The 23,033-nt window shown below is 40.9% G+C and overlaps 2 protein-coding genes across 3 annotated transcripts in view; both read left to right on the top strand.

The window, feature by feature from the left end:
* The first annotated feature begins 295 nt into the window (after positions 1–295).
* On the top strand, positions 296–20,995 carry ORC1 (origin recognition complex subunit 1). Its single transcript, XM_075424048.1, has 16 exons — positions 296–423; positions 785–912; positions 2,276–2,445; positions 2,853–3,228; positions 3,884–4,181; positions 5,953–6,057; positions 6,417–6,618; positions 7,690–7,796; positions 8,598–8,699; positions 9,223–9,394; positions 12,666–12,773; positions 13,532–13,681; positions 14,928–15,047; positions 18,022–18,188; positions 19,340–19,427; positions 20,801–20,995. The coding sequence occupies exons 1-16, from the start codon at positions 335–337 to the stop codon at positions 20,993–20,995; spliced, it is 2,577 nt and encodes an 858-aa protein (XP_075280163.1). The 5' UTR covers positions 296–334.
* Positions 20,996–22,031: 1,036 nt separating this feature from the next.
* CC2D1B (coiled-coil and C2 domain containing 1B) overlaps positions 22,032–23,033 on the top strand; it is a 38,000-nt gene continuing 36,998 nt past the window's right edge. For both annotated transcript variants that reach the window (XM_075424490.1, XM_075424489.1), the window contains exons 1-2: positions 22,032–22,109; positions 22,527–22,631. In XM_075424490.1, coding sequence (XP_075280605.1) covers positions 22,566–22,631 — 66 coding nt within the window. In that variant the 5' untranslated portion in view covers positions 22,032–22,109; positions 22,527–22,565. The remainder of the gene's footprint in view (positions 22,110–22,526; positions 22,632–23,033) is intronic.

Here is a 23,033-nt window from a genome sequence, read left to right on the forward strand (position 1 = left end):
TCGGCCGCATGGCCGCTGCCGAGTCCGAGTGAGCGCCGGGGTGCGGGGGGGCCTCCACAGGGGTTAGATAGCCGCTGGCCTCCCCTGCGAGCGAGCGAGGCGGGCGGTGACGGGGTCCGGTGCGTTCGCCAGCGCTGGGCGTCGGGAAGGGGAGCGGAGGGCCCGTTCCCTCTTCCTCCCTCAGGAGGGGCGGCGGGGTGCTCCCCCTCAGGCCCTGCGCGCCGGGAGGGTCGGTGGCGTCTCGGTGGGTCGCCTGCAGCCTCGCCCTGCTTTTCTTTTTAAATAATAATCGAAAAATCGCTGGTTTATTTGTTTTAGCTTTTCCTTGGGAGTCATGAACACTCGACAGCAGAGCAGGGTTATCTACTCCTGGTATGGAAAGCCGATGAGCTCGGACAGGAAGCTGAGGACTTTGCAGTACAAGTAAATAACATTTATTTCTGGCTTTATTTTGTAATCAGTGAAGGTTTCTTTAGCTTTCTGTCATCATTTAACGCGGCAGCCAGTAAGGAGTAGTGGTTTTGAGCACTGTGTCACCACACCGTATTTATAGAACAAAAATGTTGTTGCAAAACTCTTGAATTATGAATTGTATAAACAAAACTATTTATTCAATCTGCGGATAAGTGTTAACTGTCCATTTGAAATATATGTGAAAGCTTTTAATCAGGAAACTCAATTATAGGCTTTTATCTGTAAGATTGGCAGGCGATAAGATTTAATGATATGTGAATTATAAAGAATATTAAATTCTGTTAATCGGAATGCACTTATCACTTTCTAGGGGAATCCTGATTAAATCAGAAAGAAGCAGAACAGAAAACTGTATTCAACTTGGCGAATTTGTTTTAGTAGAAGGGGAGAATGCAGATCAACCTTTTGTGGCACAACTCCTGGATTTATATGAAGATGGTAAGAGAAATAAAAATTTGCCTACTATCTGAGACATCTTAAAACATTTTAAAGATACCTGTTTCATGGGGATGTATTTAGCCCATAACCTCATATCACTGGCCTGATTTATTAAGGAAATTAGGCTTAGGTAGTCACTGCTTCTGTGTTCATGTGCTCCCCAAATATTTGGGGCCGGTGGCTATTTTCAACTAAATTTGATAGATCAGCAGAGAGTTTAAAGACATTAAATTTTTACAGCCTTTTTGCTTAGTTGTCTAATTTTAAAGAAAAGGTCCTTGAGGATGGTAGTGTGAGCTCATCCTTTAATTAGAGGTTGGAGAATCCAAATGGAACAAGAACACTGCAGCCTTGGAACCTGCATCTTATTAGACATCAGGGAATTTAGCAATAAGATACAAGGCTGAATAAATGGGGCTCAGTACTTCTGTCCCTTGTAGAATTCCTTGTTTATAGATAAAGGTAGATACTAAAAGATAAATCATGGAAGGTGAGTGATACAAAAACACTGTCTGAGTCCAAATTGGAAACTACTCATTAGCTATTTCTGATTTCTTTGACCGACTTTTGTTGTTTGTTTTGCACCAGCGTAATAATTTTTTAATCTTTACTCTTTTAAAATACATACCACTCCAGCCTACTTATTTACTAATGCAGATTTATTGTGATATAACTGGATATTCTTTTCATGATGGAATAAAACCCGTGAAGCTTCCTTGAGAACAAGATTTTCCTTTTGTTCTATATTTTCGACAACTTTGTTAAAGATATGTGGCTTTGGTTTTCATTCAAAGATGAACACCTAAAAATGTAGAGAGGAACTCAATATTCAATTGTAATACGTTTCAAATGTTTCTTTTAACTCTCCACACTGAGAGTTTGAATAGAGTTTATTCAGATCTTCTTCTAGATGTTTCAACAGCACCATTCTCTGCGTTGTTAGGCAGTTAATAAATATGTTTCTAGTTTACCTCTAAAATAACATTGAAATTATAAATACTGTTCTGAAACTTCTCAATTCTCCTTTTATGTCACTGTTTTCAGTTAGTGGGGTCCGATTAGATCATATTTATGCAAATAAGGAACCTCTTCATTTGTGACAGTGAACTGGTGGATCAGCTGGTCTGCAGGCGTTTTGTGATTGAGATGCTGTGTAGGTGTTACCTTTGTCCTTGAAAGTCTCAACTCAAACATTTTAATTTAGCTTAGAAAATGGGAATTTTTACCAGATGCTTTCTCACCTGTGTCCAGGGAGGGTTTCTGACCTTGATGGCATTTCAGCTAAAGTCATTGAAGTCTGGTGATAACTATTTGTTATGCAATAACATTGTTAATGTTCACTGACTTTTTTCCATCGTTACAGGTGCTCAGCAGAAACATGCAGTTGTGCAGTGGTTCTCGCATATTACAGAGATACCTCAGAATAAACGGAAACTGCTTAAAAGAGAGATTTCTCCCCAAGAGGTGTTTTTTGATCAAATTCCTGGCTATGACACAGATATAGCTGTGGAGACCATTATTAAAAGTGTCATGGTATGTAATGCAGCCCCTTTATACATAGAGGGAAGAAAGAAAGAAGCAATATGAAAAGCTAATAGAACAGTGCATCTTATTCCCTCCCAAGCCAAATGTGTATTTGTTAATGCAGTTAACATAGGATAGTTGATAACTGTTGATAGTCTGTCTTTCCTCCATCTTGAAATGACTTTGGTTGTTGGCAGCCAGGTCATTTAGAGATTTGTGTGGAAAGAAGTAATGTGAATGGGTGTCCTGCTGTGCAATCAACTTATGCTACTGTCAATGTAGGTGGAAGGTGTTGCCCTGTATAATGAAGGATTGCATGAATTCCAGTCATAAGCTCTGCGAGTAGAAAATAATTGAATATTAAATTAACAGTAAATGTTAAGGTGTATGTGTTTTGGTGTTTTCTGGTTTTGCAGGTAATACCTCTGCATCTGGGGGAAGAACTACCTATTCCATTAAACAAGAAACAAACTTTCTATGTAAAACAGTCTTGGGATGGGAAGTGCTTTAAGGCTTTGTCCCCTGACACATTCTCAAAGCTGAAAGAAGCTAATAAGAAAGGAGATGGCATCCGAAACTCTACAAACTCATTCATTCCTTTGGACATCATTTCCCCCCTGAAAAAGGAGAGAGAGAGTGTTGTTTGGAGTGCTACAAAACCAAAAAATGCTGAGTTGGAAATAGAATCAAAACATTCTGCTTCTAAGTCCTCCCTGGCTAAGGAGCGACATTCACAAAGAGTGGCTAGTGGCATGAAAACTCCAACAGCGAGGAAGAAGTTGCAGTTAAACAGTATGTATATGGCACTATTCAGTCATTCGGTAGTTTTGAACGTCATCTGTTTTGTGCCTCTTCATTTTGGGTAGTTCAAACAATGGTAATATTCAACATCAGTATTTTTGGCTGCCTTATTCAGGCTTTGGGGTTAGCCCAAGCTTTTTGGGTGTATCAGTTGTTTGTCTTACATCTGTTATTTCAAGCAACTGTACTGCTTATATCCAACTGCAGTTGCAAATGCTTTAGTTGTAACTGGTAAGTCTAAATTAAAGTGCTTGGTGGCTGAAATTCTACCAATCAGCCTAACTTGACCTCAGAATGTCTCACTTTCATTATCTTCTGACTAATGGTATGCTGGAGTGTTTACATTGGGCTGACTGAATAAGCACATTTGATCCTGTGTAACATGCCATATTTTCAAACTGGAGCCTGAGTAATGTTGTAAGTAATAGAGGTGGGTTAGAAAAATGAAAAAGTCTGTTCTGTTTAGTCATCTTTTGTGGAGGAAGTGTATGCCTTCTGGTGATTCAGTTCCTTGTTTCTGGAGTGTAATGCCATCTACTTTCAATTAGATTACAGCCAGGGAGCCAGTTGTACCATGTCTTCTGAAAGTTAACCAAACCAGCCATATTAAAGCCTGACAGAAGTTCATTTTGCTCTTAATTCCTAGGTCCCACAAGATCTCCTAGAGGCAGGCTCCTGGGATGTGAAGTGTTGGAACTTCTGGATGATGACTGTGATGCTATAGCACTGTTAGAACCATCAGCTACTAAAAGAAAAGTGAAATTCACTGGCATTTTAGGCTCGCCACCAAAAATGCCTTGCGCTAATGAGAAGTCAAAGTCCATGTTTGATACTGCAGAGGACTGGCAGAAGTTTAGCGATACAGTACAATTATCCCCCTATAATAAGGTCAAAGACTCCAGTGAGAAAACCAAGGATCTTAATACAAAAGATGACATTATATCGTAAGTGATAGCCTTTTGATAATTATTTTCATATGGGTTTTTATTTGTATGTAGTTCTTTTCAAGCACACTTACGAAAGACTTCTGGAGAGAAAAGCAGGTGAAGTCTCCGTGTGAACCTTGTTTTGCCTGTTGAGATCACTGAGAGGGGAATAGTCTAAATAGTTAAAAGTGCACTGTGGTGAAGCTCTAAAAAGTGTGTTACTTGGAGGTGAATGAAAAATTGTGGAGATCATAAGTGGAATTGGCTTTAAAGATGGGCAAAAGCAGTTTGTGGTTGCAAGAACAGACAAGTTTGGAAATGGGAATGGTAGGATGATATGAAAGGGAATTGAAGCCATATTGATCGTTATGGTTTGTACTCATCAGTACGGATAAAAATCCATTTCCCTGCAGTCATTATATGACTGTCATACAGGCTCAGATGTGCCGAGCTTATGACAACTATTGAGATACGCTGAACTATAGAAAGGGATGCGATTAGCCTCATGAGAGTTCTCGTGATAATTGTATGTATACTTTCATGCTAATTTTTATGTAGAATAGAAATCAGGACTCAAAAAGCTTAATTGTTTAAATATATCTTCACATAGCCTTTAAAAATGGCGTTAAGCTGGGGCAGGAGGAGAATGGATAAGACTGGTAGAAAGTGTAAGAAGCCAAAAACCAGTCACGTTCCTCCTTTCCTCCTTTCAAAGAGTAAAGATGTGGGTGCAACGCTTGGTGTATCTGCACCCCATTTTTGACACTTATTGTAGAGCAAAAAAAATTTACTTTTCATTAATAAGGTAATAGCATTTCAGTGGTATTTATAGATCTAAAAAAATTGTGAGAACTGTCTACAAATAATTAAAGTAATTCATCTTGATTTTATGTCCTGTGAACTAAAAGGAAAGCTGTATTAACAGTAAAGTGTTTCAGTGGTCGGGATGAAGTGCCCAAGAAGACAACCAAGGAATCTCAAAACACAGATAGAAAAATCTGCTCCAAAGGGCAGATCAAAGAGATGCCCAAAGAAAATTGTATTAGTTTTTCTCTTAAAAAAGGAAAAAAAAACAAACCAAAAAAACCCACAGAAACCCAAAACAACAACAAAACCCCCCTACTATTCTGAGCCCCTGTCCCTGCAGTTTACCAATGTTATATTTGCCACATAATTTGGCTGCTAATTCAACTGTGTCAGCATCTGTTCAGTGCTTTTCGCCAGCGTATATGGGTCTAACTGGAGAAGTGAGGGAAAGCTGTTCTCATGCAGCAGCTGTCAGTCAGTGTCAGTCTGTGAAATAACTGCTGTTGCCAGCTGAGGGTGCCTCAGGAGGCAAAGCGATGTAGTGTTGGTAGGGTCTCAGACACATTTATTCTGAACTAATGCTAGTGCAGTCACTGTTGCCGCAGCATCACAGGTCACCTGGCAGCTCTGGCTCATGTGGACTCGAGGTGTCTGTCTCTTTAGACTTAGCAGCTTTCCTCAGCTGGTTTATAGAAACACTTACACGTTACTGTAAGAATCCTTACAGTACAGACCATGAATGAACTATAGTAAATATTTTGTGGCTTTCTTGTCAAAGATCTATTGAAGAGAGGGTGGAAGAGGGGGGAAAATTGTGCTGTGCTATCCATGACATAGCTAATCTGTTAATAGCTGTGAACAAGAATTCATACTGGATTGACAGCCATAACAATTAAGCTTGAAGTTTGAAAGGCCTTCTCTCCATCTTTACAAGTGTGATGCAAAGAGGAAATACAAATAGCTTTGTATTCTTTCTTTACAGTTTAATTGGGCATCAGGAACTGGGTAGTCAGAGCCCTGTATTGACCCCTCGTTCTCGTAGAACATGCGCACAGAAAACAAGCGCTCGCATTGCAGAGCAAATCAGGTAAACTTTTACGTCCATGATATCTTACTCAGATTGCTATTGATAGCTTGAAGCCTTGAGAATTTGTATAGCTTGATATTGAAATTCAGACGGCTCTAGAAGCACAGCTTAACTGCAGTGTGAGTAAAAATTTTCTTATGCTCAGAAACATAAAGCCGACTCATGGTGTTCATCAGAAAAATTACTTCCTTTTAAATGTGTCTGTTAAATAGCCATGGAAAGTTAACTGCTCGAGTGGAAAATATGTTGGCTTGCTGATTATGATGACTACAGAAGAAGCTGAAAATGTACAAATGATACTCTGTAGTGTGTAGAGTTGTATATATTTTCTTAAAACTCATGTAATTTGTTTCTCGTAGCATATTAAATTCACTACAGTTGAACCAGGAAGAGGATTTTCTGTCTAGCTCAGACAGCTCTTACTCTTCAAGTAGTGAGGAAGTAGAGAGTGATGTGCTCTGTACACCGGAAAAGAAAACTAAACGAAGCAGAATATTCAGCACCCCAAAATCTTCAAGGAAGTCTTCAGTTCACACTCCTGCTAAGACCCTGAAGAAAACTGTAAGGTTCCATATAGAAGAGATGGTTTTATTATTTCTGAGCCAATTATTTGAATGCTTGATGCGTGTGTACTGAAGTGTCTGAACCCCTTAGCTTTTAGTGAAATAAGTCTTGATTCATATGATCTTTGATACAAGTTATGCAAATGTATAAAACACTTGTGTTTGTGAATGTTGATCAGAAAACTCTAGCCTAAACAAGGAAAATATTGGATTGGGCTGGAGTGGAACAAACTGATGAGTCCATTTATGGCCAACATTTTTACTTTTATTGTAAGCTGCTCACTGAGACATTTTAGTTCTATTTCTGTATAGTCTTTGTTGAGTGCAGGCTACATACGTAGCAGAAAGCCGTAAGACCAACTGCATGATTGGCAGTAGAGGTGTCCTGATTCCTGAAAGCTTACCAGTGTGCAGATGGTTACCAGCGCAAACGGGATGCTCTGCAGCGTTAATGGCAGCACCAAAGAGTGTGGCCAGCAGTTTCTCTTAGTGTCGTGGCTGCTGATGGAGATGGGATACCAGGCTGCGTGCATCTTAGGCCTGACTCATGCAGACTTTATTCAGCACTATAGCCAGGTACATATTGTTAACAGCTAGTTTTTGCTCTGTGTTTATGAAATGTCTAATGCAGAAAACCTAGTATAACTAGAGCTTGTAAGCACAACATAAAAGAATAATTAAGATATCGTGTGGTTTTTTTTGTTTGGACAATGAAATTCAGATAGGTCGGTTTCTAGTTACTTGCTGTTTCTTAAGAAGCAGATCGCTTTGTAACACAGCACTTCAGAAAGGCATAAACACTTCAAAAATTCTTCAGACAGTTAAAAGATGTAGTTGTCACTGTCACCACCTCCCTTCCAGTTTCTTTTTTCCCTTAGGAAGCAAAGACCATGAGGCTTGTTTGGTAATTCCTTTTGTAAATGCTGTTTCCCTGTTCATCTTGTACTCGGGCATCACCGGGTAGTCTTTGTGCGTAAGTGGTGTTTGTGAAACTTGTATGGAATGTCAGTCTCCAGTAGACGTTGCTGTATGTAGAAAATCTGTTTGAGGTTGTAACTTTTCTTTGTAGCCTTTACCAGGAACACCTAAGACACCCCGGAATGCAACTCCTGAAATTCCCAGACGCAACCATGCAGCACAGAAACCGGCCAGTGTACTAGAAGAAGCCAGATTAAGGTAAGTGTGCGCAGGGAAGGAAATAATCTTTTTCGTGTGTCAGGTATACATAGCAGTAGGCTATGCTGAAATAGGGAAATGTCATCTTTACCATATTGAATAAATTTGTTAAAAATACATGGTGTTTGATACCAGAAGAGCGTTTGTGAATTTGCAGTACAATACTAGATTTACAAATACTAGTAGTATTTACAATACTGCTTTTACAAATTCATATTATTATAACCAGTCGATGCCAAGTTCTTCAGAATTAGGTATCTGTCTTTATTCTGTGCAAAATAAGAAAAACAAAGATCCTTTCTTACTAGCTTTAGATTTTAAAGGTACAAGATCTGTCTCGTCCTGGTGTGTGAAAAAGCTTCACAGGTATTGTTGTAGATCTTTGAAGTGGACAAAAGATGCGTTCAGGACTGACTGTATCTTTCAAATTGAATTTTAGTTTTTCTAAGTTTCCTATAAGTGGTCTCCCCTGTTCTATCCTACCTCTACATTGACTTAAACATTTTTTTGTGAATTAAAACAGCTAGATCTTTATTGCTGCATATTCATGCTATTTGTTTATGAAGATGACTGTTCAGCCCTCTTAAAACTTAAAAGCACATACAGAAAGACTAGGCTATTTCTTTTGGGATACTTGACATTGGTGTTCACACTTAAGTATGTAAAAGATTTGAAAAAGTACAACTGTGAAAGGTGGAGCCCTGGCTATTTTGTTTCCCTCAGTAGGTCATTCATGTAGAACTGCAAAAATGCAAGCCTTGCACCTCCTGTTTCAATTTTCTTTTCTTTTTTAATCAAAAGGCTGCACGTTTCTGCTGTCCCAGACTGTCTGCCTTGTCGTGAGGAAGAATTCCAGGATATCTATAACTTTGTGGAAAGCAAACTTATTGATGGTACAGGAGGGTGAGTTTGGTGGTGAGACTGTAACCAAGATCACATCTACCTATGGCATAACAGCAGTCAGACAATCAAAACTAGTTTTCTTTAAAAAGTTATCATCACTTGGCTGAATTGAAGTTCCTAGTTGAATTTTCCTGGTATTTTTCTTCCTTAAGAAAGATTGTGCATCGAAATAATGTGGGCTCCTTTATTGTACAGGTTCAAATTAAAGACCAAAATATAACTAGTGAATTTTAGATATCTGGGAAACCTTTTTTTTTTAAAAAAAAAAAAAGAGGTAAATTACATTTATAATGTATGTTAGGTTGTTAATTGCTTTAGTAGTAATAAAAGTCCTCACGATCCTCCGATGTGTTATGTGTCCCAGTTTGCAAATAAAGTAACTGAAATATAAGGAATTGCCTGAAGTGACAGAGGAGTAGTATTTGAGGCTGGTCTCAGAGCCCAGGAATTCAGGCTCATTAATCCCAAGAGTGTTACCATTTTGCGCAGGCTGCTGAAAAGGTGGGGTTTTTTCCTTTTGTAGGTGCATGTACATTTCTGGAGTGCCTGGAACAGGTAAAACTGCAACTGTTCATGAAGTAATTCGGTGCCTTCAGCAAGCTGCAGAAAATGATGACCTACCATCCTTCCAGTTTGTAGAGATCAACGGCATGAAGCTGACTGACCCTCACCAAGCTTACGTGCAGATACTAGAGGTAAGTAAAGCCTCTTCAATGGCTCTAGTTTGAAAGAAGATGAGATACTGTGCTTTACCATCAAAACTTCAATGTGTTACGCTATTCAAGGCACTTAACATATCAATACTTCCAAGTAGTCCCTCTGAGAGACAGTATGCTTTTATCTTAGAGCTGGTTAAAAAATAATTAACTTAAGGCCATCACCAGCTTCTTGAACTACTTTGCTTTCAGCTGGGTAAGGGCAGTGGCTAGGAAATAGCCTGGTTTCCTACAGCCACTCAGGTTTAAAAAAAAAAAAAAAAATCTAAACCAGATTATTTTTATTTTTTCCCTTTCTATAACTCTTTCTGCACATGTATGTTTAGAAAGTTACAGACGTGAGAACTCTGGAAGTCAGTGTAGTGGTGGAATGATTACTAGAAGGGTCCTAATTGGTCTGTCATCACAGCAATCCAGCTAAAGAGGGACTGTCTCTGTGAACAATACTGTATTCCAGATTTCCACAAGCTAGTCTGCAGCATCTCATCTGGGACTACTGGCTGCGCTTGCATTTATGTGGGTGTGAATTAACCTTCTGAGGACTGGATTAACGTCACCCAACGGGTGTTAGACAGTAACAGCTCAAGACCTTTGTCAGTCTAGGCTGTCTTTAAGCCAGTGACCTGGAAATGAAATGATGGTTTCCTGAAGCATTTAGTCCCTTTTCTTATAAATTTCTGTCCCATTTATTGAAGTTTAACATCTTCTATCTGAGCAGTTAATGGCATACGTTGTTCCAATATCCCTGTCCTCATAGTTGGGAGATAAACTTGCATATTTGCATCCTTTCCTCGAACCAGCGTAGACTGTGTCTTGCTGAGGAATTTGTAGTAGCCAGGTCACTGTTTCTTTAGCATAGTGAAATGCTTCATGACTATTACCTTATCTCATGGTAATGTTAGTGTATTTTAACACTCTTTGTTCCTATCCCCGTCAGCATATGTCTTTAAAATTAATAAAGAATAGGCCTTTGGAAGTAAAACTTGTTGCCCACTGTGGGCCCGGAACTCTTTAAGCTAGCCCAGTTGAGTATCCTTGAGGGGAGCATGTAGTCAAATGAACAACTTATTTCTTGGGTTCCTTCTGCCTCAGCTGTTATCCGAGTACCCTAGCTAGGCTGCTGCTACTTTTCTGATTGCTGCATCTCTTGCTGTGGGTCGATCTTGAGCTCCAGTTTGCTGATGTTTCTTTGCATGACTCTGAAGCAAATTCTGGAGTGTACACTACTGCAGTTACCTCACTGTCATAGGAAAGTTTATAAAGAAGGAAACAGGGACAGGAAGGCCTGACAGATAAAAGTGATAAGGTTAAACACCTGGGTACAAGAAGCGTGCCAGTTCCACCACTGCAAACTGAACGCTGGTGTATTGGATGCCCAGTTCCAGAGCTGTAGAATCGGGATCCTCGGATCCAGCTGCTTTCTATGATTGATTCAGACTGTCCTGACTGACTTGGAAACATGAAACAAGTATAGATTATACATTATTGTTATGCTCCGCTTTTTTGGGGAATTACAGAATCTCAGGTCAGCTTTTAAGGGATTCTGGAGAACAAATACAACTTTCAAATGCAGTCTCCATTTTGCTGTATGGCTGACTCTGAACTACATTGGATAATTGATTCAGCATATATAGTGTAATTTTGAAATGTCATACTTTAATTTCTGTATATCTTTGGACCTGCAAAGGAACGGGTTATATACAGTCAGCTCATCTGTTTTGCCACATAGTATGGGCCGGATGAGTGGTCGGTGAGGTGGATTGAGAACTGGCTGAATGGCAGAACTCAGAGGGTTGTCATCAGCAGCACTGAGTCTAGTTGGAGGCCGGTAACTAGTGGTGTCCTTTAGGGGTCAGTACTGGGCCCAGTCTTGTTCAACTTCTTCATCAACGACCTGGATGAAGAGTTGGAGTGTACCCTCAGCAAGTTTGCTGATGACACCAAACTGGGAGGAGTGGTGGATACACCAGCAGGCTGTGCTGCCATTCAGCGTGACCTGGACAGGCTGGAGAGTTGGGCAGAGAGGAACCTGATGAGGTTCAACAAGGGCAAATGCAGGGTCCTGCACCTGGGGAGGAACAACCCCATGCATCAGTACAGGCTTGGGGCGGACCTGCTGCAGAGCAGCTCTGCGGAGAGGGACCTGGGTGTCCTAGTGGATGACAGGTTAACCATGAGCCAGCAGTGTTTCCTGGCTGCCAAGAAGACCAATGGCATTCTGGGATGCATCAAGAGGAGTGTGGCCAGCAGGTCGAGGGAGGTTCTCCTTCCCCTCTACTCAGCCCTGATGAGGCCCCATCTGGAGTACTGTGTCCAGTTCTGGGCTCCCCAGTTCAAGAAAGATGAGGAGCTACTGGAGAGAGTCCAGCAGAGGGCTACAAGGATGATGAGGGGACTGGAGCATCTGTCCTATGAGGAGAGGCTGAGGGAGCTGGGCTTGTTCAGCCTGAAGAAGAGAAGGCTGCGAGGGGACCTTACAAATGCTTACAAATATCTTAAGGGTGGGTGTCAGGAGGATAGGGCCAAACTCTTTTCAGTGGTGCCCAGTGACAGGACAAGGGGCAATGGGCACAAACTGAAGCAGAGGAAGCTCCATCTGAACATGAGGAAGAACTTCTTCCCTCTGAGGGTGACGGAGCACTGGAACAGGCTGCCCAGGGAGGTTGTGGAGTCTCCTTCTCTGGAGATATTCAAGACCCGCCTGGACAAGGTCCTCTACAACCTACTGTAGGTGACCCTGCTTTGGCAGGGGGGTTGGACTAGATGACCCACAGAGGTCGCTTCCAACCCCTGCCATTCTGTGATTCTGTAATTATTTAGTTCTAGATCCTGCTGCCGATTCATTAATATTTTAATGGGAGACCAAGATTACTGTAGTCAGGCTATTCTTGTCAGCTGACTTAAGTTTTCAGTAGGCGTTTTGTGTTCAGAGACACCCTTGAGGTATGCTAGGTTTAGAGTCCTCCTAAGACTGGGTTCAGGATTTTTTAATGAATCTCTAATTAAAACAAATTTCAGGAAATTCTCATTTTTCCCTTTCTTTCAGCTATGTATTCTTTTATGAACAGTTTCTGGTAGACCTGAGTGTCTTAAGAGCTACTTTTTTGTACTCCCCCTGCTCTCTGGGGAAAAAGCATCCAGATGCTTGGTGTTGATGGTTAGAGAAAAGTTAAAACCGAATAGGAGTTAAACTTCTTATTTGCAGGGTTTTGATGTGATTAACCTGCAACATTGTTTAATCCTTGTCCAGGTACTGACGGGTCAGAAGGTGACAGCAACTCATGCTGCAGCACTGTTGGCAGAACTGTTCCATACACCTGGACCAAAGAGGAAGACCACAGTGCTGATAGTGGATGAGGTGAGACAAAGAATCCTTCATTCTCTTTCCTTGAAGTATTGTAAAAAATTAGTTTTTCTGGGGGATGGGAAAAGGCATCCTTAGAGTAGATCATATGTGATCTAAAAGGAATAGAGTTAGGAGAGAAAACACACAAACAGTTCCTTTTAAGCCTTACTAAGAAACTGAATTGAAATGGGCAAGTATCCTGTTGCCATATTGTTCTCTGCCTTGGATTTCACATTGGTTTTATGTTTTGTTTTGGTCCAAGTCATGGAATGAGTTGTTCTGTGAAGTCCTAAATACCATAGAATTCAGCTGTATTTTGTCTGGAAGCTCCTGCTTTTCCAGTAAGAAAACTAAGTCATACTTAGTTTTGAAACTCCTTGAATGTGTTATGTTCAATAATAAACAAATGCACACTTTCTGTTTTGCTGTAAACTAATTCAAGTTCTCACATGGAGGGTCTTTTAATCTTGTTAGGTGTAGTAGTGGTATTGTCGCGGTAGTGCTTAAAAACTCCAGCTGTTTCATCACTCTACTGTGATTAATACTGTTCAGTCATCTAGTAGGACTGTGCTTTTCCAAAAGAGATTAGAGCCCTAATTCAGAAAATGCAGTTCTGTTACTAGATGGATAAAGGAAACGCAACAGACAGCGTGTTCAGAATCACGTAAGAAGTCTTCCGTGGCAGAGCTAGGTCTCTCAAACCCCAGTCGGGTATTGTAAATACAAACCCATTCTTTTTCAGTCTAATTCTTCTCTTTCTATTGCTGCAGCTTGATCTTCTGTGGACCCGGAAGCAGAATGTGATGTACAATTTATTTGACTGGCCAACTCAAAAGCACTCCAAGTTAATCATCTTGGCCATTGCTAACACCATGGACTTGCCAGAGAGAATAATGATGAACAGAGTAGCTAGCAGACTGGTATGTCCTTGCAGTTTTGTTGCTATGCTGTAAAATGAGAACAGATTAAATACTGTATTCAATCAAAAGCAATCCAGGAGAAAGGTAGGACTGGTTACGTCAGAGCCTAAACAAAGCTTTTATAAGTCCCTCTCCAGTGGGCCGATAATGAACACATCAATCACAGAAAAGTAATTTTAGGAGCCAGCTTGCTAATCAGATGTTATGCTGTGTGAGTACACTATGTTCTTCTAAGAATGAATTAAGAATGCAGATGTCTCTTTAAACATATTAAGATCTGAATAATCAAATGTCATGCTTCATGGTTAAGCTGCTTACTCTAGAGTTCAGAATTCTCTGCTGGTTTCCCTTCCTCTTTCCCTTTCATTCCAGGCACCTAGTTACTTCTCTGTTTGCCATCATCAGCTGGCAGATTTTCTTTGTTGGATAACTTTGAACAGAATGTTGGATGCACTCTACACATCTACACCTGTGTTGAATACATTTTCTTAGGTCATCTCTTCATCACTGCTCTGAAAAGTGATTTGCAAAAATAGCACTCTGTGCCTCCATCCTTCTGTGACTCAAAAATAGTCCCACAGTGTGTGAATTTTTCCCCCACCCGCTAAACTGGCAGATCAGCTGAGTCCATATAGTCACAAGAAAGAAGACTTTTGCATAAGAAATGCAAAACTCGGGCCTCCTGTAGAATATAAAAGGCAGTGCACCATCTGTAACATAAATTGTCCTTCTCACCTGAAAGCAGTTTTTATTAGCTTGTGCCAGAAGAGGATTTTTATTTCTTGGCTGATTGCTAATGTGAAGTCAGTAGTATGACTGTATACATATGTACAGATTTGCTAAAGGAGAGGTGAATATTTTTTCCATAGCTTCTGCTGTTACTGTATTAAAAAAAAAAGTGTAAACAGTTATAATCAAAAGATTTTTGTATTAGGTGGCTCCAATTTGTTTACAAGTTTTGTAAGTGAAATTGGAATTCTAATAGAAGCAGCACTTGCTCCTCAGGCCTTTTTCAGTGGGGAGGTCCAACCAGTGGTCCTCACTTAGTCACAGTGTTGTGGATTTGCACGTTTATTCCACAGATATGAAGTGAAAGAATTGATTAAAGCATATCACTTGGAGGGGAAGGATGTGAAAGATTGCTTCTACCCAAGAAAATAAAACTAACTGTGCAGGCTGTGCTTGAGCAGTTGAGAGTTTTCAAGCACTACAAACGCTTCTCACTGTATTGTATTATTTACTGTAGGGCCTCACCAGAATGTCCTTTCAGCCCTACACCTACAAACAGTTGCAGCAGATTATTTCATCCAGACTGACCGGCACAAAGGCATTTGAAGAGGACGCAATTCAGCTAGTTTCCAGAAAGGTAAGTGCAGTACAGATGTCTGTCCTCTGTGTTGCGCTACGTAGAGAGTGGGGGGAGCAGCAGGGGAGAATTTTGTAACAGTAGTCAGAACTGGTTCTGTGGTTGCGTGTTCTGTATTGGAGACAAGTGGGGCACAAGTAGCGGATCATATGTTATGCTCTCTGTAAGGTATACAGGGTGTTTCTGCAGGAAACATTTCTAAAGCAGTGTTCTTGCTTTTTCTACCTCCTTTGAGAAGGCAGCAGTATATTCTAAGAGCTGGAGGCATGACAAGAAGAGTCGTGATACTGCATTATGATAACATGTCAGCTTTCTCCAGTGTTTTGCATAATGTGAGTCACTGGATGATCTTGGATAAAAAAACAGCATGCCAGTGGCAGTGGAAATATCCATATTAATTTTCTTTCAAGATGTTTACAGCCTTGGTATAGTAGTACCTGTTCTGTTGCCAGTCTTAATACTCATTTGTACAAAAAATAAATAATGCATTAGGGATTAGCTTCTCAAATTAAGGTGCATACATTGTTTAATGTCTTATGTTAACAATTATGTGTTAAAATAATGTATTAAAATTATGTTAGAACATCTGTCAACCAGTATACACTTAAAATTTTGCTGCTAAGCATCGCTGTAGGATTACAAAAGAGTACTCATAAATATGTGTAGAAGTAAATATAAGCATTTGTTTTTTTATGAAGGGACCACCTTTTTGTAAGAATAGTAGTGATGATTTTGCAGACTGAATAACCTGCACTGTTTTTCTAGTATGATTTTTCTTCAGAAAATCGAGAAAAATAACTTGCAGTTAGATTTTTCTAAAGAGTTTCTCATTCTTGGCTGCAGCTGGATTCTAGGGCTTTTGTATGTTATCAGTATCTGCTGGGAAAACTAGGCTAGTACTATATCTAGTGAATGTTCATAGCTTTATTAAAATTGTAAACCACAAGTGGGGTTTTAAGAAGTATTTAGTTTCAGAAATTTGAGACCTAAAAATTTTCAGGCACTTGTAAATGTAAATTTGCTATCCCAGATGTTTCTCTGAGACCTACTAAAAAATATTAGTGTACTCTTAAAAATCAGTATTCTATTGACTATGGAATAAAGAAGGAGTTTTTTGCTGCACCCCCTTTTTTTTTCCCTTTTTTTTTCCCTTTTTTTTTCCCTTTTTTTTCCCTTTTTTTCTTTTTTTTTCCCTTTTTTTTTCCCTTTTTTTTCCCTTTTTTTTTCCCTTTTTTTTCCCTTTTTTTTTTCCCTTTTTTTTTTCCCTTTTTTTTTCCTTCTTTTTTTTTTCCCCTTTTTTTTTCCCTTTTTTTTTTCCCTTTTTTTTTTTCCCTTTTTTTTTCCCTTTTTTTTTCTTTTTTTTTCCCTTTTTTTTCCCTTTTTTTTTCCCTTTTTTTCCCTTTTTTTTTTCCTTTTTTTTTTTTTTTTTTCCCTTTTTTTTTCTTCCCTTTTTTTTTTCCTTTTTTTTTTCCCTTTTTTTTCCCTTTTTTTTTCCCTTTTTTTTTTTCCCTTTTTTTTTCCCTTTTTTTTTTCCCTTTTTTTTTTCCCTTTTTTTTTCCCTTTTTTTTTTCCCTTTTTTTTTTCCCTTTTTTTTTCCCTTTTTTTTTCCCTTTTTTTTTTCCTTTTTTTTTTCCCTTTTTTTTTTCCCTTTTTTTTTTCCCTTTTTTTTTCCCTTTTTTTTTCCCTTTTTTTTTCCCCTTTTTTTTTTCCCTTTTTTTTTCCCCTTTTTTTTTCCCTTTTTTTTTTCCCTTTTTTTTTCCCCTTTTTTTTTCCCCTTTTTTTTTCCCCTTTTTTTTCCCCTTTTTTTTTCCCCCTTTTTTTTTCCCCTTTTTTTTTCCCCCTTTTTTTTTCCCCTTTTTTTTTTCCCCCTTTTTTTTCCCCCTTTTTTTTTCCCCTTTTTTTTTTCCCCCTTTTTTTTCCCCCTTTTTTTTTCCCCTTTTTTTCCCCCTTTTTTTTCCCCCTTTTTTTTCCCCCTTTTTTTTCCCCCTTTTTTTTCCCCTTTTTTTTCCCCCTTTTTTTTCCCCCTTTTTTTTCCCCTTTTTTTTCCCCCTTTTTTTTCCCCCTTTTTTTTCCCCCTTTTTTTTCCCCCTTTTTTTTCCCCCTTTTTTTTCCCCCTTTTTTTCCCCTTTTTTTTTCCCCCTTTTTTTTCCCCCTTTTTTTTCCCCCTTTTTTTTTCCCCCTTTTTTTTTCCCCCTTTTTTTTCCCCTTTTTTTTCCCCCTTTTTTTTCCCCCTTTTTTTTCCCCCTTTTTTTTCCCCCTTTTTTTTCCCCCCTTTTTTTTCCCCCTTTTTTTTCCCCCTTTTTTTTCCCCCTTTTTTTTCCCCTTTTTTTTCCCCTTTTTTTTCCCCCTTTTTTTTCCCCCTTTTTTTTTCCCCTTTTTTTTCCCCCTTTTTTTTCCCCCTTTTTTTTCCCCTTTTTTTTTCCCCCTTTTTTTTCCCCCTTTTTTTTTCCCCCTTTTTTTTTCCTTTTTTTTTTCCCTTTTTTTTTTCCCTTTTTTTTCCCCTTTTTTTTTTCCCCTTTTTTTTTCCCCTTTTTTTTTTCCCCTTTTTTTTTTCCCCTTTTTTTTTTCCCCTTTTTTTTTTCCCCTTTTTTTTTTCCCCTTTTTTTTTGTTCTCTGCATGAACATGGATTGTGATATGGTCTTTATTGATAACATTTATGAAGACTTTTGGTGTTGAACTGAACTGCTCACATTGAATTCTCTAGATTTGTTTTTTATAACCTCTGACTTCTGTGCTTATAGAATTTGTGATGACCAGATCAGGGTGGGGGTGTGGGAGGGTTGCTTCTGTTGGTTTTGGTCAATAAGATTGTTATTTAAAATCTGCGATTCTAGTAACATAGTACACAGTAACATTGCTCTCCTGTTTTGTGGTCAGGTTGGGTTTGGTGGGGTTTTTTTTATTTTGATTCTTGCTAAACTCTTTCTCAACTTCTAAGAAATACTGCTACAAACCTCTCATGTTTACTTCCAGGTCGCAGCACTGTCTGGGGATGCAAGGCGTTGCCTTGATATCTGCAGAAGGGCCACTGAGATCTGTGAGTTTGCTAGCCACAAGAGAACCCCTGAAATAGTCCGGATGGCCCACGTAACAGAAGCCATAGATGAAATGTTTTCATCGCCATATATAAATGCAATCAGGTAAAAACATCTCGGAGGAATTTCCTTGCTTTCGTGTTTCTTTCACTGCATTATTTTTTTTCAAAACATTCAGTCTGTCCTCACCCCCCTTTGGTAGCGTATGCAACGCATCGTGCTTTGAAGCATGAAACAAACCTTGCAGCACAGCTAGGGGAGAGACGTACAAAATGGGAATTAAAGACAGGGGAAACAAAGGCACAGAAATCACTTGTACAAGTTTATACAGGACATTTCCACGTTAGTAGGTTAGCTCAGATCATGAGGGGGCGTCTGAAATTTCCTGACTGTCCCTGCTTGCTGTACGTTGACTTCCCTGAACAGCAGTTTCCAAGTACACATATTCGAGTTCCTTCTAGCTGGAATGAAATCTGGAAGATACACTCAGGAGCCCACAACTACAAACACTACTGCTTATTCAGTATACTGGCCCAGACTTCGAGCCAGACTGAAGGAAAGGCCACTCAAACGTGCATAGTGTAGGCACCAGGTCTTCAGGAGTCAGCTATTCCCCTCTACGTATCCACTTGTATTATGCCACTGTCTTTGGCTCCGATGCAGCCACAGATGTCTGAGCAGAGTGCAAGACCTTCCCATTTGAGCTGGTTTCTTTCTTTAACATAAGCAGATTCTGTCAGGACTTCCAAAAGGTTTCCTGAGGGAATACATGTGAGGAATTCTGTTGCCCTTCGGTGGTCCACAAAAGCTGTAGCTGGTAAAGTGCTTTACTGATTTCTGGTCAAAAGGATGAGAATCTGTTTCAGCAGAGAAGGGGGGACTAAGCGGTGCTAATACAATATTTTGTTGGATATGTAAGTACTGCTTTTATGGTGCTACTTGGGCCTGAAAACCTCAATGTTAATTCACAAATGTAAGTTGACCATAACACTGCAGAACACATGTATAGAATGAAATGTTGTGTTCGGATACACTGAAAGAGAGGTGAGGTGGAGTGAAATGCAGTGTATTGTAGTGCTTGAGTTGCAGGCTGTAATATAATGGCTAGTTGACATTAACTACCCCTCTTGGGTAGAAAAATACCCTTCATTTAAATATGTGGTTTCCAAGCAATTTCCCTTCGAGACTTGTTCCTGAAGTTTCATAAGTTCTAAACTTCACAGATTGATTTTTGTCTGTTTTGTTTTGATATTCAGGAATGCCTCATTGCATGAACAAATCTTTCTGAAAGCAATTTTAGCCGAGTTTGGCAGGGCAGGAGTTGAGGAAGCAACAGTTCAACAGGTATGCTCATGTTTCAGAGGTTTGGGGCTTTTTTTTTTCTCTTAAGAAAGAGGAGGGCACTGTCAAAAGTATCAGGCAAATGTGTAAATATTTAAATATTTGGGGTTTTCATTCTTAAAATCTGATGGAAGACAATATGATAGCAAGGTAAATTGGGGCATGGCTGTCCAGGCCAGCCTTAAAGCCTCATTGAATGCTACCACCTGGTTCTCAATGGGGCTAAATAGTCACCATTGGAGACACCCGCTGTGGTATGAGTGTTACCAGTGATCGGGATCACCAAGTGATTTTTGTTTGGTTTTTTTTGCCTGATCTTAAAATACTGCATGCCTCCAGCTAATGTGCTTTATAACAAGAAAAATAAGAGAACCTGAAAATATCAGGCAACATAGTTCAAGAAGGAAAACTGAAAGTTGATTGCAACTTGTGTATCACTGTCTTTCTCAACAGAGGCAGCTGTGTCAATAGTACCTTCATTGTTTTACTAGACCCATAAAAGACTTGGCACTGGCAGAGCTGTGAAGACTCTACACAGAGTCCATGTCATGATTCACAGCATGGGAGTTAAATGTTAATACTTATTAAAATGTTTATATATTAAAATAACCTGCCAGTTTTATCTGCTTTTGTGGGTTTGTAAGTAAGCATTTTAATTGCATTTTCCGTTAGGGGCTCCTGAACATCCGCATCAATTGATTGCGCAGATACATTGGGCGATGGGTTCTTGAACTTCAAAGAGTATTTTGTTAGACTGATTTGTTACATTTTCCCTTTAGTTTTCCTCTAACACCAAAAAGGTTTTCTTCTGCTTTTTCTAAATAGAAAAGCAGCAGACCCCGACTGATTCCTGTTACAGATTTAGTAGTCTGCATGATGTGACAAGTGCATTCACCTGTACTTCAAGGTGTATCATGGCTTTCTCAGCTGTGATCTTTCGTGTTTGTAGTCAGTGTGACTCGTGCTGACTCCTCACTGGGCCTGAATATCACTTCTGAGCAGACTGATGTGTAATTCGTTGTATGTCAGCTCTTAATCTTCTGGATGAGCTTTAGTCCACATAGTCCAGGGGAGAAGAGGTGTAGTAACAGATAAAATGGTCAAAAAAACTGCAGACAAGGTAGGTTGCTAATTGTTTTGCTTTGGGGCTGTATAAAAAAGGAAACTATAGCTCAGAATTGTTTCTTCCTTGACAAATTCCTAACAATTTGTGCTAAAACAGCAGCATGTGTGCATTTCATCTGAACGGACTGAAACTAGTTTTTCCTCCTGCCCCCGTAGATGCAGAGGGAAGGAAGCTTCTCTTTTTCACCTTGGCCTACTCAGCTGCAGCAGGAGGTGAACATGACCTGTGTCCTTTTCTCTTTTTTTAATAGGTCTATCATCAGCATGTAGCATTGTGTAGAATTGAAGGCATACAGAGTCCGACAATATCAGAAATTATGGCAATTTGTTCAAGACTTGGCGCCTGCAGGCTCTTGCTGGTGGAGTCCAGTAACAAGTATCTTCACATGCGGGTGCGACTAAATATCAGCCAGGACGATGTCATGTACGCACTCAAGGACGAATAAGGCAATGGAGATTTTATTTTTTTAATATGTATAAATATTTTAAATATTGTCTATTTTTAAATGGTTTTTTAAGTTGTTGATGAAATGGAAATAGTGAAATGTATTTTTTTCCAAATACTTTGCTTAAATGTTTGTATTAAAGCACTTTTTGTATAATAAAGAATTTGCTTCAAAGCATTTTAAATATTTGAATTCAAACTATTTATTTTTAAAATATTGTTGTGCTGGTAACTCGTCCCCTTCCAGATGAGGTGTCTGAACTTGGAATTGATTACTGGCATCACTGCTAATGCCTGAGGAGCTTTCGATGGTAAGACCAGCAGTGTCTTTGTGGCAGTGCAGTTGATGTGGCTTTTCCTCATTGACTTCTGTTGAGTATAAAAGGATTTATAAAATGTGCTTAAATCTACATTACCGATACAATGTAAAGGAACTTTCAGTTTGCAGTCAAGGCTGAATATTTGAATTTAGGAGAGTGTTTGCTGCCAGGGAAGTAAAAATACCGGATGATACTTGTCATTCAAGTAAGCAACTCTTTTTAACAGGCCTGCATTACCTGAGGCGAGTTCTTTGAAGCAATCCTTGATATCAATCAATCAAAAAAAATCTGCTGTGGCGATCAAACTGTTTACCAAAATGCATGAGTCAGTGGGAGAGGGAGAGTTTGAAAACGCGTTTTAAAATTGTGTTGCTGTGGACCAGCCTCCAAAAATTCCTCCTGTTGAGGGGGATCTGGGGCTGCTTCCATTTTTTCATTTACTAAGCTCCAGCTCTCGGAAAAGCGACTTCTCAGGGTTCGGATTTCCCAGACTGCGTTTGCAGGGCTCTCTCCAGCCACCCGAGTAGGAGCCCTGTAACACGGCTGCGGACTGAAAACTGTAAAAATGGCTGTACCTGGAGCTGACAATTAGCGCCAGGGGGACCCGCCATGGCAGCACCCTCCCGCCGCGCTCTGCTCGCTCCCGCCGCGCACCCCCGCCCCGCCTGGCTCCTCCCGCAGGCCCTGCTGGCCCCGCCCCCGCGCCCCTCCGCGCAGGCGCGCTGCTGCCTTGGAGCCGCGGCCGAGGCGTCCCCGGGCCGGGCCGGGCCGGCGCTGGTGCAGCGGGAGGCCGAGGTGAGCCGGGGCCGACCGGTCGCGGTGCAGTTGGCGGCCCCGAGGCGGGAGGCGGCGGTTATTTACGCGGCGCTCAGCCTATCGCCTCCGCCGGCTCCTCCCTGCGCCGGGGCGGGGAGGGCCTGCCCCGCCCTCAGGCGGTGCGGGGTCCGGGAAGGGGGGGGGGTCCCGCCATCGTGCGCGGGTCGGGGAGCGGCGGGCGCGAGTTGCCTCAGGCGGAGGGAGGGCTGCGGCCGGGCCGGGGAGGCCGCGGTGCGGGAGGCGGCGGGGCCGGGCCTGGGCCCTGGGTTACGCGTGGGCGCCGCCCGCTTTGCCTCCGGGAGTTGCCCGGGCTGTGGGGGTGCCGGTAAGCGCTGCACCGGCCGGCGTGCGGGTGGGGCTCCGAGGGCTCTGACGTTCGGTTTTCCGTGCTGGCAGCCCCTCGGAGCCACAGTCCGCTGGAAGCCGCGCACCGGGATGCTGGGCAGGAGAGCCAAGAAAAGCCCTCAGGCGAAGGGCCAGGGAGCTGCAGTTGCAAAGCAGGTAAGGAAGGCAGAGGGCCAGGGCGATGTGGGTGTCAAGCAGGCAGGGAAACCTCCTCCTGCTCCGCGGGGTAGGCTGGCTCAGAACTCCTGCTGCTGTTCCCACGCTCGACTCTCCCCTGTGTTAGTAAGGTATTGCAGGACCACGAAAAAATTAAAATTTTTAAATGCCTGTAGTGCCTGTTTTCCTGCGTTCTCCTTTAGCGCATTCTTCTCAAAGTAAATATCTGATAGGCAGCGGTGGAGGTCTTGCAGGGAAGGCACGCTGTTGCAATGCTGTAATCTTTGCAGGAGACCTCATGACTCATGCTTGTAGTAGTTTCTTACCCCAGCTATACTGAGATTGAATAATAACTTTGATAACTATGTGGAGGTTTTTCTTGCACCTCGATGAAAACAAATA

Source organism: Opisthocomus hoazin, chromosome 6 (genome assembly GCF_030867145.1).
Source record: "Opisthocomus hoazin isolate bOpiHoa1 chromosome 6, bOpiHoa1.hap1, whole genome shotgun sequence".
NCBI classification, from domain to species: domain Eukaryota; kingdom Metazoa; phylum Chordata; class Aves; order Opisthocomiformes; family Opisthocomidae; genus Opisthocomus; species Opisthocomus hoazin.

Excerpts from the sequence above, each read along its gene's own strand:
- ORC1 (XM_075424048.1), top strand. The coding sequence starts at position 335 with ATGAACACTCGACAGCAGAGCAGGGTTATCTACTCCTGGTATGGAAAG. Across the intron at positions 8,700-9,222 it reads CTTATTGATGGTACAGGAGG|GTGCATGTACATTTCTGGAG; the intron begins GTGAGTTTGGTG and ends TTCCTTTTGTAG. Across the intron at positions 13,682-14,927 it reads ACAGAGTAGCTAGCAGACTG|GGCCTCACCAGAATGTCCTT; the intron begins GTATGTCCTTGC and ends TATTTACTGTAG.